Below are 18,070 nucleotides of genomic sequence, written 5' to 3'. Positions count from 1 at the left end.
TCTGTCAGTCACGCGTGTCTCGGTATTGTTCTCGCTCACAGTTAGCGTTAGTCACGACAGAATGTTCATCAATGTTCATCAAACCGCAGCTCTGACCTGAATCACAAGCCTTTACAATCTCATGCATTTTATAAATGCAACAAATAACTGTTATTCAATTAATCGTGTGGGATTTGTTTGTGAATAATCTAAAAATGATAATTTGATGGTGTTTTCATGAGTGTGAAGCCTCCAGTCCTCCGGTCCTCATTCCCCGTGAATAGATCGAGGCTTGATTGTTTGGTTCCCTCGATGAAAACACACATTTGGATCATTGTTCAAAAAAAAAAAACAAAAAAAACAAATACAAAACTGTGTGAGTGATTCTTACACATAATCTTGACCAATTAACTAAATCCCAGCAGAAGTAAAAGCAAGCTCCACATGGTCACATGACTTCCACAACTCTTTCAGTCGGTACTGGAAATGATGTTCAGAGATTTATGCATTCTCTCAAAGAAGGTTATATAAAGATGAGTGTCTTAAAGGATTAGATAATTTCTCTAGTGATAGAGTATGTTTATGAGCTGTTTAAAGCTGTGTGTGTGTCTGTGTGTTCAGCTGTACTTAAGCACTTTTTTATTCTTAGTTTTTTGTTTTGGACCCTATTTTTCCTTAATTTTTTTTTTATTCTGTTATTTTATTTAGTTTTAGACCTTTTTCTTTGTTTTGTGTTAGACCCTATTAGTATTATTTTATTTGTTTCGCTCTGTGACTCCACCCACTGCCCGTTTGCCCCGCCCCTCACAGGTTCTGTGTTTGTTTCGCTCTGTGACTCCGCCCACTGCCCGTTTGCCCCACCCCTCACAGGTTCTGTGTGTTTGTTTCGCTCTGTGTCTCCACCCACTGCCCGTTTGCCCCGCCCCTCACAGGTTCTGTGTTTGTTTCGCTCTGTGACTCCGCCCACTGCCCGTTTGCCCCACCCCTCACAGGTTCTGTGTGTTTGTTTCGCTCTGTGTCTCCACCCACTGCCCGTTTGCCCCGCCCCTCACAGGTTCTGTGTTTGTTTCGCTCTGTGACTCCGCCCACTGCCCGTTTGCCCCACCCCTCACAGGTTCTGTGTGTTTGTTTCGCTCTGTGTCTCCACCCACTGCCCGTTTGCCCCGCCCCTCACAGGTTCTGTGTGTTTGTTTCGCTCTGTGTCTCCACCCACTGCCCGTTTGCGCCGCCCCTCACAGGTTCTGTGTTTGTTTCGCTCTGTGACTCCACCCACTGCCCGTTTGCCCCGCCCCTCACAGGTTCTTTTGTTTGTTTCGCTCTGTGACTCCACCCACTGCCCGTTTGCCGCGCCCCTCACAGGTTCTGTGTTTGTTTCGCTCTGTGACTCCACCCACTGCCCGTTTGCCCTGCCCCTCACAGGTTCTTTTGTTTGTTTCGCTCTGTGACTCCACCCACTGCCCGTTTGCCCCGCCCCTCACAGGTTCTGTGTTTGTTTCGCTCTGTGACTCCACCCACTGCCCGTTTGCCCCGCCCCTCACAGGTTCTTTGTTTGTTTTGCTCTGTGACTCCACCCACTGCCCGTTTGCCCCGCCCCTCACAGGTTCTTTGTTTGTTTTGCTCTGTGACTCCGCCCACTGCCCGTTTGCCCCGCCCCTCACAGGATCTGTGTGTTTGTTTCGCTCTGTGGCTTCGCCCACTGTCAATATTTTCATATCATAATTTTCACTTTCTGTGCCATAATGTCAGCTATCATAATTATGATTTACTAAAGCATTTATGTGGCAGAAATGGGCTTCAATAGTTTAAACTTTTATAGCTTAAAAAAATGTCACCAAATTAATTCACCTCCAGTTTTGGAACCCCATGAAATATTTATAGGTTTTTAATATTTCACAGAAAATAATGAGGACTGTTGACCCCCGTATTTAAATTTAATGATTACATGCAGGATTTATGAAGCCGTCTGTCCTGAGGAGTGATGAAGGGCTGGAGCTGCAGACGCTAGTGTTTCGAACACACACACACACACACACTCCATCATGAGGCAGCTTTCAGAAATCTAGACTTCATATCTGGAGCGTTTCGCTTCTTAAAGAATGAAAAACGAGACAGAAACAGCAACAGTGTCGGCCCAGATCCGGTGCACGACGGCTCCATACCTTAATGGGAACGTTCACGAAACGTGTGTGTGTGTGTGTGTGTGAGTCCGGTGGACCACATGACACGTGAGTGTGTGTATACAGGGGCCCAGGGACCTCATAACAAATATGTGTGTGTGTGTGTGTGTGTACAGTGACCCGGGACCACATGACACATAGGTGAGTGTGTGAATGAATCTGCTGTTTCATTGTGATTCCTGCAATATTGTCTATGATTCTCAAGAGGATGAAAACACACACACACACACACACACACACACACACACACGCTTAATTAAAGCTGGAATATTATCATCCGCTCATGACATTTCATCTGTACGTTTGAGATCTTTCTCTCTCTATTGACATTTACTGACACTTATGGCGTCTGACATTTAGGATAATCTCAATTAATCTGAGCTGCCCATTAAAATAATCTGATTAAAGTCGAACTCTCCGAGACTCCGAGACTCATCCGCTGTCAGTCAGGGAATCATATTCGCAATAAAATACGTGGAAATGCAAATATCAGGTTTTGTTTTAATAGACTCTTCATGTTGGTCTTCTGATCAGCTTCATATATCACACACTCTTTGAGCCTGACTCCAGATCAGTCACGATACAGATGAGCCGTCGTCATGACACTCAAACACTTTCCTCCTGAAGCAGCTCCGAGAAACAGCCCAAACGAGTGTGTGTGTGTGTGTGTGTTCTGCAGGGAGTGTCAGTTGTTCTGATGTAAACGAGTCGAAGCTGAAAGTGTTAATCCAGATGTTTAAGTAAAGCTTTTATTAAGAGCCTGGAAGCTGCGATCAATAGAAACCTGATCCGACTGCAATCAGGAGAGTGTGTGTGTGTGTGTGTGTGTGTGTGTGAGAGAGCTAATGACCAGACCTTCACCATCGGCTCGGACACATCACTGCTTTCGCTCGTTACACTGAAGATTATCCTTCATCCGCTTTATCCGAACCATCAAAATATGAGGAACATGTTTGATATTTTTAATAAGAGTGAAGAACTATAACTTTAATCTCGGCTAATTCATTTATCTGACAATCACAAAGGCAAACAGACTACAGAGTGTGTGTGTGTGTGTGTGTGTGTTTTCATCTTTTTTTCAAACATCCCATGAATGATATTTTTGTGCTAACGTTCTAACATTAGTAAACATTAAGACATTAAAAGCAGATAACTCATCACACACACTATTTCACCTCGGCATCATTTATCATGTTTTTCATTCGGCTGTCACACACACATACTGTCTCTCTCATACACACACTGTCTCTCTCTCTCTCATACACACACACATACTGTCTCTCTAATACACACACAGTCTCTCTCTCTCCCACACACACTCACACACCATGATCATTCGACACACTGCAGCGTTTGACTGTAAGTCTGTATCAAATGACTGATCAGGAATCAAAGCGCTTCAAACCGTCGAGAAACACGATCATGGAGTCAGACTCTTGATTGACAGCTCTGAGTTTGATTGACAGCTGTCGGCGCACACGTCTCTATGAAAACCTAGAGGTTTAAAGGAAGAGCGCGAGAGAACGAGGCCATGAAACCTGACGCTGTGCTTACAGAGAAACACACTTTACTCTCTGAAGGTCAGATGCACGTGCTCACACACACACACACACACACACACACACACACTCACTCAAACTCTCAAACACACACGCACACGCACTCTCACTCAAACACACACACACTCTCACTCAAACACACACACTCTCACTCAAACACACACACACTCACTCAAACTCTCAAACACACACGCACACGCACTCTCACTCAAACACACACACTCTCACTCAAACACACACACACTCTCACTCAAACTCTCAAACACACACACACTCTCACACACACACACACACACACACACACACTCTCACACAAACTCTCAAACACACACTCTCACTCAAACACACACTCACTCAAACACACACACACACACACTCTCACTCAAACTCTCAAACACACACTCTCACTCACAAACACACACACACACACACTCTCTCACTCAAACTCTCAAACACACACTCTCACTCAAACACACACTCACTCAAACACACACACACTCTCACTCAAACACACACACTCTCACTCAAACCCACACTCACTCAAACACACACACTCTCTCACTCAAACACACACACTCTCACACAAACTCTCAAACACACACTCACTCAAACACACACACTCTCACTCAAACACACACACTCTCACTCAAATACACACACACTCACTCAAACACACACACTCTCACTCAAACACACACACTCTCTCACTCAAACACACACACTCTCACTCAAACTCTCAAACACACACTCACTCAAACTCTCAAACACAAACTCTCACTCACAAACACACACACACACTCAAACTCTCAAACACACACTCTCACTCAAACACACACTCTCACTCAAACACACACACTCTCACTCAAACACACGCTCACTCGCTCACACAAACTCTCATACACAGACACTCACTAACTCGCTCACACACACAAACTCTCATACACACACACACTCTCTAACTATCACTAACTCGCTCTCTCTCACACACACACACACAATCTTTACTTCGCCTTCTTCACGAGGACACACACACACTCTTTACTCTGCTTCTTCTTGAGGACACACTCTCTAGTCAAGTCAAGTCACATTTATTTATATAGGCCTAGCGCTTTTCACAATACAGATTGTATCAAAGCAGCTTCACACTGATAACATGAAAGTAGCACAACACAGATCAACAACATTGCTAAACACTAAATAATCTCTCTCACACTCTCTTTACTTCGCTTCTTGAGACACACACACACACACTCTTTACTTTGCTTCTTCTCGAGGACACACACTCAGGCTCTCGTTCGGCCATGTATCACAGCAGAGCCTCAGTCTGAGATCAGGACACACACACACACACACACACATCTAATACTCTGTTGCACAAATAGTGTCATGGTTATGGTTCTATGACTCATTGATTATTAAAATAAATAAGCTTCACTAAAAACAACCAGAAGTCTGTGTGTCTGTGAACGTGTGTGTGTGTGAGTCAGAGTGTGTGTGTGTGTGTGTGTTCTGCATCTGATCTCTGAACAGCCATTAAAAGCTGAAGCTCATCTAATATTAACAGATGCATTAGAAACTGAAGCTTCATCCGTCCGTCTCACTTTAGTGTCAGAGCTTCACACACACACACACACACACACTGCACAGTACCCCGCAATCTCAGTGTAGAGCAGACGCACAGCAGAACTGACAATCATTCCCCATCGACACACGAACACACACGTCTTTATTCTTCTGTTCTAGTCATTAAAATATCCGTCAGATACAGACATGTGTCAGAGATGTAACAATGACTGCCGTGTGAAGAGTGTGTGTGAGTGTGGAGCGTCTATCAGTGTCTGAGATCAGTGTGTGTGTTGCTCTCGCTCTGTCAGGACAGTGTGTGTGTTGAGTGTCGGTGAGATTCACACAAACCGCAGCTGATAAGAGCTTCACACATCAACACACACTCACACACACTTCATCCTGAGAACAGCTGTCAATCAAAACTCTGGCCACCTTTTGCAGTATTAATATCTCAAAATCTGATTTTGTTTGACCTTCCGTGACCCCGCTCAGGGTGTCACGTGACAAAACCAGATAATAATAATAATAATAAATAAAATAAAGACGACTTTTCTTTACACGTGAATTTTATACTAAAACGTCCATTCTTCATTTGTTTGCCACTGACTTATTTATTCACATACATTTGTTCGTTCAGTTTTATGATGAAAATTGTTTTGTTAAAACTTTCAAGTGTTTTTAGGATCGCTTTAAAATGCGCATGTCTGGAGCCATCGATATGATTATGAATTCATATAGTCCTGCAGACCTCTATGAATATCATTACACACACCTCAATCTGTCTCCACACATAAACACCGGGTGTTTTTGCTCCGCTTTATGGATTTTTAGCGTCAGCAATATTAAAAATTGCAAAGCAGTTATATAATACAACCTCAGTGTCCATCAGAAGCGCCTGAGAATCACCTTCAGTCCTGCAGAAACACCAATAACCTTGAGGATTCATATTAATTCACAAATCAGCAAATTAATAACCTTCCCATTCCCGGCTAAAATTACCCGCGCGTTTAACGACGATTCGATTAGAACTACAAACACGAATAAAAAGTGTTTAAAAACTACAAATATAGCGGGTGTGTAAGACCGACGGTTTCGGTAAACGGGTTTGATTGATTGATTAATAAACGATATCTAAACTGACGTAAATATATGTATTCTGTGTTGTTCATTATATTTAATCTGATACTGCATTGTGAACTTTTATAATGATCCGTTTGGTCATGAAAGACCCACGCGGTCCGTTAAAGACAGAATTATGGCAAAGAAGTTTGTTTGTCCAAAACTCAAAATTATGTAGGCCTACTTTTTATTCATTTATTTATTTATTTCACAAAACTACATAGACCTACTTTTAGGGTGTATAAGTAGGGGATTTCGGACACAGTGTTTAGTGTTTTTCGAGGCATTACATTGAATCACCCTGTATAATGACAATTAAATTTAGCAATTAAAATCTTTTAAATCGCTCAAAACTCTCTCTCTCTCTCTCTCTCTCTCTGCGGGAAACAATGCTCTGAAATAAAGTAGTTGTGTTATTATATTTAATTTTTCTATTATTATTTTATTATTATTATATGTATTCCAAGCTTTGCCAATATTGTATTATTTACAATCATGCCAATAAAGACATTTTTGAATTGATTTGAGAGAGCTTCCTGTAAAAGATTGTGTTGTGTGAGCGTCCCTGTGGTGAAGCGCAGCAGCGCCCTCTGCTGGCCACGGGCGGGAACTGCACTCCCGCGCAACCCCAGGGGTTACTGTTGAATCGACAGGCATGTGATGTGAATATATTTAAGATCTGCTGTTTGTCAATCACTGTGAACATTGACACATTATTATGGAAGCCCGTAAATCCTGATGGTTACATATAAAGTTATCATTATGCCATAAAAGCTGGAATTATGATATAGCTGTTAAAGCTGCACTTTAACCTTTAGTAACCTTTTATTTAAAATGTACAACATTTATAAAATAGACGAGTACATCATAAATCCATATCCAAACCGGTTTATTTTTGTTGTATCATGAATCACTACGGTATAACTAAATAAAAGTTGGGTGGTATGACGGTATATATCGTTACTACGGTAGAAAATGTCAAAGTAACAGATTTTTTAATCTGTGTATACACCATAGTCTGTAAGGTATTGATTTCAGACCGAGTGTGACACAACTGCTGCGGAGGAACACAGTACCTGCGTGACGCGTCATTAACAGAGGGAAGTAGATCCGGCTGAAATGTTTTTCCGCAAGACGCATACTAGTGCAGCTTTAAAAGTTAATAATTATGGCATGCATACTAAGTCATAATTATGAGATTTAAAAATTGTAATATACTGTAGACTGTAGACATTGACAGTTATAATCATGAGAGAAAACGTCAATTTGATCTTTCTATGTCATAATTTCAAGTTTTTATATCATAACTATGACTTCGTAGGTTGGCATAATTACGTTTTTCCAAAGCATGTTTTTTTTTTCTTTTATTGTCAGATATGGGCTTCAATCTTTTGTCTTTAAAATCACAAGAAAGCTTAATTATTAGTTTAAAAAAGTAGATTCAGGTAACGCGAGATTATAATTAGTTATAGTGGTATTTTCTTGACCTGTTTACTATAATAATAAATGAACCATTATTTCTTGTAAGATAAAGCACTCACGGGACTGTTTCTGCTGCCTACGTCGTTACGACAAACGAGCGAGTCATTTGAATCATTGAGTCAACGGATTCGTTCAACACTTGATTCATTCCAGTGTTTTCGCGCTGAGCTTCATTCTGCGGTGGATTCAAAACATAAACTCGACACGATAATAATATATGCATAGTATGAAAGAATATTGTGCGTGTTCATGGAGAGGATGAAATCAGACTCAGTAGATTTATATAGATGGGTGTTCGGTTGAGTTATAGATCTTCCAAATGTGGTTTAATTTCAAATATCAGCACATCCAGAATTATGAACAAAAGTGAATACAGTCACATGTCATAAGAGGTTAAAGATCCAGTTAAACTGATTACATTTGTTGGCTAATTTTAACAATTACAAAAAAAAAGCATGAAGTTAATACAAAATAATAATGTATATGTGCGTGTGAATGTTTTTAGTGGCAGTTTGGTCTATTTCTCGACAATCATAACAAAGGATAAAAAAAGCAAAAATGATATAAAACAAAATGATGCATGTAATAACCACATCATTAAATAAATGCCATTAGTTTACATGCTAAAAATAGCACAACATATCAATTCTGACATTATAACAATGCATACGTTGTACTGTGTTAAGATAATAATTTAATGATAATTATTAATACTTTTGGTGCTCATAGACATTCGACAACAAAAGCTTGTCTTACAGTCTTAAAATAGATGTGAATTTTTAAATTAATTCCAGGGCGTTAAAGAAAAGCAGAACTACAAGATGCATTTCATACAGTAAATTATACAGCATCTTGTGGATTTACATCAGCTAATACGTTAAACAATACAGTTCATAGTAGAATAATAGATGCTTACTCTATACTTAAGGCAATACATCATAGGTCAAAAAGTGTTTATGGTGAAACTGAATCACATTAATCCGTCCGTGTGTGTGTGTGTGTGTGTGTGTGTGTGTGTGTGTGTGTGTGTGTGTGTGTGTGTGTGTGTGTGTGAAAAAGAACCCAACACAGAACAAAACTAGCGTTTCCCCTGAGGACGTCTGGTGTAAATCATATTGCTCATAGATTTGGTAGTAATGATCGGTAATAATCCTCAGGAACAGATTCATAAGGCTCTAAAGCATCAGATTTACATTCAGTAGCAGATCAGTTTGCTTTATACACCTGTGTGTGTGTGTGTGTGTGTGTGAGTGTGTGTGTGTGAGCATTGAACACACACTGTTCTGACGCGAGCTTTAGCTGAACCTGAGCCTGTCGAAGTGCTCGCTGAAGCCGCGCGGATCGACTCTGGCAGTGTCTCCAGTGTTTGCATAGACGTTCAGATGTTGGTTTCACACTGCATGACGGCGTCTTTACTCTCGTTGAGCTCCTGCGTAGCGCTAGTGTCTGCGTTAGCATCTGCGTCGTGCTGCGCGGCCCGCTGGTACGTCTCCTCGCGCTTGCGCTCGCGGTCCAGCAGACGGTAGTTGATGAAGTTCCCGATGAAGAGCCAGATGCTGGAGAACACCACCACCGCTCCACAGCACAGGTACATGTACTTGTAGTTCTTAGTGATGTCCACTAGCTTCCCTGCAGAGCAAACATGGCCGCCAAGTTATTATTTTCAGTTTGTGTAATTTCCCCCCGTCGTCAATCATTTTATCCCTCAAAACTCATCTCTGAGCACCAAAATTACATATTTAAACTTTTTTAGTGCATCTATCATCATAAAAGTACATCCATCCATCATAAAAGTGCATCTATCCATCATAAAAGTGCATCTATCCATCATAAAAGTGCATCCATCCATCATAAAAGTGCATCTATCCATCATAAAAGTGCATCTATCCATCATAAAAGTGCTTCTATCCATCATAAAAGTGCTTCTATCCATCATAAAAGTACATCCATCCATCATAAAAGTGCATCCATCCATCATAAAAGTGCATCTATCCATCATAAAAGTGCATCTATCCATCATAAAAGTGCTTCTATCCATCATAAAAGTGCTTCTATCCATCATAAAAGTACATCCATCCATCATAAAAGTGCATCTATCCATCATAAAAGTGGATCTATCATCATAAAAGTACATCCATCCATCATAAAAGTGCATCTATCCATCATAAAAGTGCATCTGTCCATCATAAAAGTGCTTCTATCCATCATAAAAGTATATCCATCCATCATAAAAGTGCATCTATCCATCATAAAAGTGCATCTATCCATCATAAAAGTGCATCTATCCATCATAAAAGTGGATCTATCATCATAAAAGTGCATCCATCCATCATAAAAGTGCATCTATCCATCATAAAAGTGCATCTATCCATCATAAAAGTGCATCTGTCCATCATAAAAGTATATCCATCCATCATAAAAGTGCATCTATCCATCATAAAAGTGCATCTATCCATCATAAAAGTGCATCTATTCATCATAAAAGTGCATCTATCCATCATAAAAGTGCATCTGTCCATCATAAAAGTATATCCATCCATCATAAAAGTGCATCTATCCATCATAAAAGTGGATCTATCATCATAAAAGTGCATCTATCCATCATAAAAGTGCATCTATTCATCATAAAAGTGCATCTATCCATCATAAAAGTGCATCTGTCCATCATAAAAGTGCATCTGTCCATCACATTTATCCAATTTTCTGATTCATAGATGCAGTTTTATGGACTTCAAAACAGAAACACTCATTCACTGCCATTTATAAAGTTTGGAAGAGCCAGGACATTTTTTAATATAACTCTGATTATATTCGTCATACACACCTAAGATGGCTTCAAGGTGAGTAAATCATGGGCTAATGTTCATTTTTGCGTGAACTATCCCTATAAATATATATTTCTGTTTGAGTCTCTGAGTGAGTTTGAGTGAGTGGAGGCGGGGCTCATTTGCATATTCATAGAACCACCTATACTACATGAGGCAAGGGTGTCGAGTTACATTCAAGCTATTGTAAGACATAAAGACATTTTTTCAAGGAAACCGCTAATTTTGGAGTTTTCGGGATAGAATGATTGGTTTCAGCTGGACGTTGTGCGTCTCCTCACCTGCCAGCGGCGGCCCGATGAGCACCGGACAGCACTCCACGATGGTGGTCAGACCCACGGCGCTGGAGAACCTCTGCGGCCCCACCAGGTCCATCAGCGTCTCGAACAGAACCGCGCTCACCATCCCGAAGGCGAAGCCGAAGAACACGGCGTACACCACCATCCCGGTGTAGCTCTGGACCAGCGGGCACAGCAGGTGGCACACCCCGTTATACAGCACCGCGAAGCTGAAGAAGTATTGGATCCGGGGCCGCACCCAGCGGGAGTTGGCCAGCAGACCCATCGACGGCCGGGCGAACATGTCCACGAACGCCAGGATGGACAGCAGGAACGCCGCTTGGTACTCGTCCACGCCGTTGTCTAGAAGTTTAATTCATGTAGAAAGAGAATTCGCCTCTGAAAACGATTCTTTCTAAAAATTTGGCCCGAGAGGAGATTTTGGAAAACGTTGTTAGCATGTAAACTGAGAAAACGACGTTTTAGCTAGCCGACGTCACAGTACGCGAGAGCCTGCGTTCAGAGTGTGACCTTGCGAATCGATTTGTTCGCTCGAGCCTCTCGTTACACTGCCACCTACAGGTTTATCAGGCTGGTGACGGCACAAACACACGGGTTTGTGTAAACGAACACTTCTCTGAGACTGACAGGTGCGCACGACGTTTTTCTGAAATGAAAATAACCGGCTGTTAAAACGTGTAGAGCCGGTGAATATCTCCCCTCAGAAAGTCCTGCTCGCGAGGCGCTACTGTTCAAAGTTCAGGAACTGTCGGGGGCGGGGCTTGTGCACTGAACATGATTGGTCGAGTTCATGCCGCATTTTGATTGGCTGACTCCACGCAGCTCTGTGCTATTCACATCAGCAATGGAGTTTAAAACATACGGCCGATGGACCGACGACGAGGTACCGGCTATATTACGCTTAAATTCAGAAGTCGCGCGCAGTCCTGCGTCACCGCATTAATTCGCCTAATCTTCACGATACTTTAGACAGCGACGGGTCTGGAGAGAAACGCTCCTGGGAGAAAGTGTTCTGGGTAATTTCAGTGGAGACGCGGCTTTACAGTCATGATTCAGTTCCACTCACAGTGCAGTATCTGTATTGTCGTGCGTTACATTTATGATGTCATTATTGTGATTGTGGTGTCATGTGTGGATGCACCGGCACCGTAAGCTTTGCTAATTAACTTCATTGCATAATACATGCAGAGGAACTGAATTAAAGGACACTCACCTTTAGCGTAGGACGAGAGGAAGACGATGGGCGCGAAGAAGCCCAGGAACATGATGACGTTCCCCGACAGGTAGATGAGGAAGCCGCGGTGTTTGAAGAGCGACAGGTCCAGGTACTTGTTGATGGTCTGCCAGGCCGTGAGCTTCTCCTGCGCCGCCGGCTTCACTGCGACGGGCTGCTTCGGGGCCGCCGGCCCCACCAGGGGCCTCATGAGCGCTCCGGCCACGCAGCAGTTCAGCATCAGCCCGCCCAGGATCAGGAAGCTGCCGCGCCAGCCGTACTCGTTGATCAGGTACTGGTTCAGCGGCGCCAGCGTGCTCAGGAACACCGGGCTGCCCGCCATCGCCAGGCCGTTCGCGATCGGGCGCTTCTTGTAGAAGTAGCGGCCGATCATCGTCAGCGCCGGCTGGAGGTTAAACGCCAGACCAAAGCCTGAGAGAGAGAGAGATACGGGACAGTAAGGGAGTGTGTGTTCAGATCGAGACACTGTGAGTGTGTGTGTGTATCTCACCCCCGATGACACCGATGCAGATGTAGAGCTGGATGACGTTGTTGCAGAACGAGGCGCCGATCATCCCGACGGCACACAGGAATCCTCCCAGGATCATGATGGGGCGACAGCCGTACGCGTTCACCAGGATGCTACTGATGGGGCCTGACACACACACACACACACATCACATCATGAGACGAGCAGGACTAATGCACCTCACACACACACACTCTCTCTCACACACTCACTCACTTACACACTCACTCACTCACACACACAGTCTCTCACACATACTCACTCACTCACTCACACACCACATCATGAGACAAGCAGGACGAATGCACCTCACACACACTCTCTCTCACACACTCACTCACACACTCACTCACTCACTCAGACACACACTCTCACACACACACATCACATCATGAGACGAGTAGGACTAATGCACCTCACACACATACACTCTCTCTCTCTCACCCCCACACACACACACCCCCCCACACACACACGCTCACTCCCCCCCCCCCCCCCCCCCCACACACACACACTGATGTGTAAAGTGGATTAGAGTCATTAATCTTGAGCCCAGAATGTTTCGAGAGCAAGAGACGATGTTCTCTGAGGTGGAACTTTTTACTTGCACTCTTATAATCCAGATGCATCATGGGATATTTGACTTCACTAATGATTTCCAGAGCTGAAATGAGAAACATGAACATGTCTGTGTGTGTGTGTGTGTGTGTGTGTGTCTCAGCATCAGCCTATGATGACTCTCCCTCAACCCATCCTGGTGTGTGTGCATGTTAATGCTTGTTCATAATAAAAGATGCTGATTTAATTTCGGCTTTGTTTAATTTTTCGACTTTTTCACACACACCTGCGTCACACACACCTGTAACACACACACACCTGCTGGTGTTTAGGGTCAAACGGAGGCTGATTAGTCCAGTAATGAATTTCATTAGATGTGAACTGAAAGTGGTTCCTCAGACATTCATTACACTGAGATCATATTTACACACACACACACACACACACACACACCGTGTGTTTACCTCCAGCGTACATGACGGCCAGCATGATGGAGGAGATCCAGGCCACCTGACTGTACGAGGCGTCGAAGATCCTCTGGATGTCCTTGAAGAACACAGTGGTGGCTTTTGGGAAGGCGTAGGAGAAGCCGATGGAGATGAAGGCTCCGCCCACAACAGCCCAGCCCCACCCACCATCAGGAGGCGGGACCACTGGCGGCCCGACGGGAGGAGGCATCACGGGGTCACTGCGACACACACACACACACACCGTCACACGGCTGATTCTGACCATAGACTGTGTATACACTGGGCGTAGAGTGTGTGATGTCACCCGTAGTGTTTCTGAGCCCAAAGTGGGCGGAGTTGGCCGTCACCATCTTGGCCGCGTCACTCCCGGATAAACGAACATGTGCAGCGAGACGGATTAGCTGAGGTGACGTGACGCTAACGCTAGCAGACAAACGGCTAGCAGTGACATCAGCGGCAATCCACCTGTCACTCAAGTGGCCGCGCCCTTAATTATGCACAGAACTTTAAGGCTGTATTAAGTGGTTTTGCCCTTGATCGCTAATGTTGCTCTTCATGACGACTGTGAGGGGGTGCATTTTTTACAACTCCTCCGTTTAAATTATATTAAGCCTTAAAGTTCTGCATAATTAAGGGCGTGGCCACTTGAGTGACAGGTGGATTGCCGCTGATGTCACTGCTAGCCGTTTGTCTGCTAGCGTTAGCGTCACGTCACCTCAGCTAATCCGCTTCGCTGCACAAATGTCGCTGCACACGGCTCCGCCCACTTTGGGCTCAGAAACACTACAGGTGATGTCACACACACTACGCCCAACAGTTCTTTCTGAAACCCTGCAGAAATGAGAGTGTTTAGTCTCCGGTGGGCAGACAGTGAGCACAGAAATAGCAGCGACGAGGAACGAGCTCTAATTAAGAACAAACACAGCTGTCAATCACTGAAGAACTAAGCCCCACCTCTTGGAGACGTGGGCGGGGCTACAGTCATCATTTACAAACCAAACAAAACTCAAGTGATTCTTATCATGTGATGCTTCAGTTATGAAGGCAAAGCTCTCTCACACACACACACACGCTCATGTGATGTTCCCAGCTCAGAGCTAAAGCTGTGTAAGATAAGCTCGTTTTCTACACACACTTCCTGCAGAGTGATCTCAGGACACACTGACTCCTGTTTCTGCTGATTCTGCATGTAGAATGTTTTGTCGGTACAAAGAGTGCACGTGTGTGTCTTTCTCTACTATAAATGACTCTTGATTTGATATTTTGCTGTCTAACGCTCAGATTATGAACCAATCGCACGTCTTGTTGAAAGTGATGCGGTTGCGTCTGATCCAATCAGAAGCTCGGTACTAATTCAGTGAGGTGATTGGCCGACAGAACAGACTCGGGTGACGCCGTAACCTGACACCTGGTGACATCAGCGCTGAGGTCTGGTCATGTGACCGGCGTGTGTTTCTGACCACCGTCCTTCAGCTTCAAGGTCTCAGTGTAGTCTGAAACGCCTCATGAATATTTAATTAGATGGCATTCCTGTGTCTCTTTACAGCACACTGGAAAAGCCTGTAATCTACCAGCGAAAGCAAGATTGTTAATGTGTTTAAAAGAAGTCTGTTTATTGGATTAAAAATAGAAATATTTTGTGAAATATTATTACAATGTAATGTCATCAGTTTTCTATGTGAATATACAGTAAAGTGTAATTTATTCCTGTGATCAAAGCTGAATTTATACTCATTACTCCAGTCTTCAGTGTCACATGATCCTTCACAAATCACTCTAATGTGAGGATTTGATGCTCAACACACAGTTATGATTATTATCAGTGTCGAACACAGTTATTTACACTTTCATTTCAGGATTATTTGATGAATAGAAAGTTTAAAAGAACAGCATTGATCTGAAATAAAAAGCTTTTGTAACATTAAACTCTACCGTTCAACAGTTTGCGGTCAGTAAGAATTTTTATTACATTTTTTGGGGAAAAGAAATAAAATAAATCAATACTTTTATTCATCAAGATTGAATTAAATTGATCAAAAGTGACAGTAAAGACATTTATAATGTTACAAAAGCTTCCATTTCAGATCAATGCTGTTCTATTCATCAAATAATCCTGAAATAAGTGTAAATAACAGTTTTAACACTGATCACAAATCATAACTGTGTGTTGAGCATCAGATCCTCATATTAGAGTGATTTATGAAGGGTCATGTGACACTGAAGACTGGAGTAATGATGATAAATTCAGCTTTGATCACAGGAATAAATTACACTTTACTGTATATTCACATAGAGAACAGCTGATTTATATTATAATAATATTTCACTGTTTTACTGTATTTTTAATCAAGTAAACGCAGCTTTGGTGAGCAGAACACATTCCTGTGAGTGTGGGTCAAAGGTCACGCCATGTTTGAATCGGAGGAAGGACTCTTTGAAGGTCTTCGAGACGAGAAGTTCAAAAACAAGATCCAGTTCCCAGACTTTAGAGGAACAATGGCCGTCTCCACCTCTGTTTGATGTTTCAGGACATCTGAGATATCATAACATAAACGCACATAATGTACACATACACACGTACACCGCACTCTTGATCATATTCATATGTGATGATCACATGACCAGAGTTCACACTCGTTCAGAGTCTTCAATCGGTACTGACGGATCAAGCAAACGTGAGAACAACTCTGATATCGTTAGTAATATTTCAGCCGGTTTATCATTATCATTTATTATAAAGATCGCGAGAATCAAATATGATCATCTGCAGGGTTATTAGTTCATCTCTCAATCATTATTGTATTGCATTATATGTTTGAAAAGTCATTTACGAAGACACATTATTAGCAGATATATGATTTATGAGAGTATCAGCTGTTCCGTTTCTCATTAATTTGAGCATTTTTGCATTAAATTGAAGTGTTTGTTCTCCAGACCATAATTCTTCAACGAAAATAATCCAATATTTATCAGCTTTAATATATCGGCCACATTTTCTTATTGGACTGATAACGATAATAGCATAAAAAATGAACACGATACACATCATACGGTCTCTAATATTCTCATGATGTCATAAATATGATGCAAAACAAAACATGCAATTCTTTTGCAGGTTTTATTAAGGGTCATTATCGTGACCTTTGACCTTCTTCTGGAGAACACACTCCTCACTGGTCCTGATGAACACACACACTGCATTTATGATGCTTACAGTGGAAAACACACATTAATTGTCAATCTATCTTGTTTTGAGGTGTTTTACAGGAAAAGGGCCAGATGTGTGTGTCAGGATCTGGTGGTGTGTGTGTGTGTGTTCAGAGATGTGAAAACATGACCCTAAAGATAAACAAATGCCCGGGCGTCTCCTTCAGGACTCAGCGTGAGCCGTGGATGCTGTGCTTCACTCTTCCCACGGCTAACACACACACACACACACACACACACACACACACACACACAACATGCATTACTTGGAATAACACTTTAACTGACCTCATTTTTTAACTTGTTGCCACTTTTCATCTAGTTTAAGTAGAAGTCCTACACTTACTATAGGGTTAGTGTAGGACTGGGCTGAGGGATAGTTGCATGTAATTATGCATTAATTACTGTTCTTAACATTGTAACACGGACCCAAAAATGAACCTAAACTCCTACAGCTCAACACACACAAACACACACACACACACAGCAGGAGTTTGAGACTGTCAGATCATGTAATAATATCAGACAACTCTATATTACATTATTGCGAGGTCCAATGACTCCTTCTGTAAACATTATTTAATATCCACATCATAAACACACACACAAACACACCATGCACGCTGAATGTGCTGATACAGGCACGTGACCCGTGGAGTGACCCAGATGAGCCAAACCCGCTTACAGCATCAAAGCCGGATAAATATAGAACTCTATTCACTTCTATTCTCTCTTCTGTTAGACGGGTGCAGCCGCTCAATATTCATCATTCATCACATTAATCTGCAGTCCAGGCCTTATTAACAGTGTGTGAGTGTGTGTGTGCATCATCAGCACATGATCCACAGCATCATTTGTTGATTCTCGTTCAGCATCATTCAGATAACGGGACCGTCCCGGCAGCAGCAAACACATCCTCCTCATCATCATCATCATATCAGAAAGCCTGCTTACCTTCAGGTCCGGTTATCAGTGCTGTCTGTGTCTCTGACCTTCAGTCGCTGCTGCGGAAAGACGCTCCGCACGCGCGTTTGAATCAGTCGGCTGTGACGTCACTCGCGCTTGGCTTTCCCGGGGCGCGGTAACG

At 42.8% G+C, this 18,070-nt stretch overlaps 1 protein-coding gene across 1 annotated transcript; it reads right to left on the bottom strand.

The window, feature by feature from the left end:
- Positions 1–9,118: 9,118 nt before the first annotated feature.
- LOC120470892 (monocarboxylate transporter 2) lies at positions 9,119–18,034 on the bottom strand. The gene is made up of 6 exons (XM_039660567.2): positions 17,938–18,034; positions 13,771–13,994; positions 12,731–12,874; positions 12,220–12,651; positions 10,989–11,348; positions 9,119–9,511 (listed from the first exon to the last, which is right to left on the bottom strand). Exons 2-6 carry the CDS (start codon positions 13,982–13,984, stop codon positions 9,261–9,263), a joined length of 1,401 nt encoding a protein of 466 aa, XP_039516501.1. The 5' UTR covers positions 13,985–13,994; positions 17,938–18,034; the 3' UTR covers positions 9,119–9,260.
- Between the last annotated feature and the right edge of the window lie 36 nt (positions 18,035–18,070).

This window comes from Pimephales promelas, chromosome 24, assembly GCF_988280905.1.
Source record: "Pimephales promelas chromosome 24, fPimPro1.hap1.1, whole genome shotgun sequence".
Classification (NCBI taxonomy): domain Eukaryota; kingdom Metazoa; phylum Chordata; class Actinopteri; order Cypriniformes; family Leuciscidae; genus Pimephales; species Pimephales promelas.
This window is presented reverse-complemented; position numbering and strand designations above follow the sequence as displayed.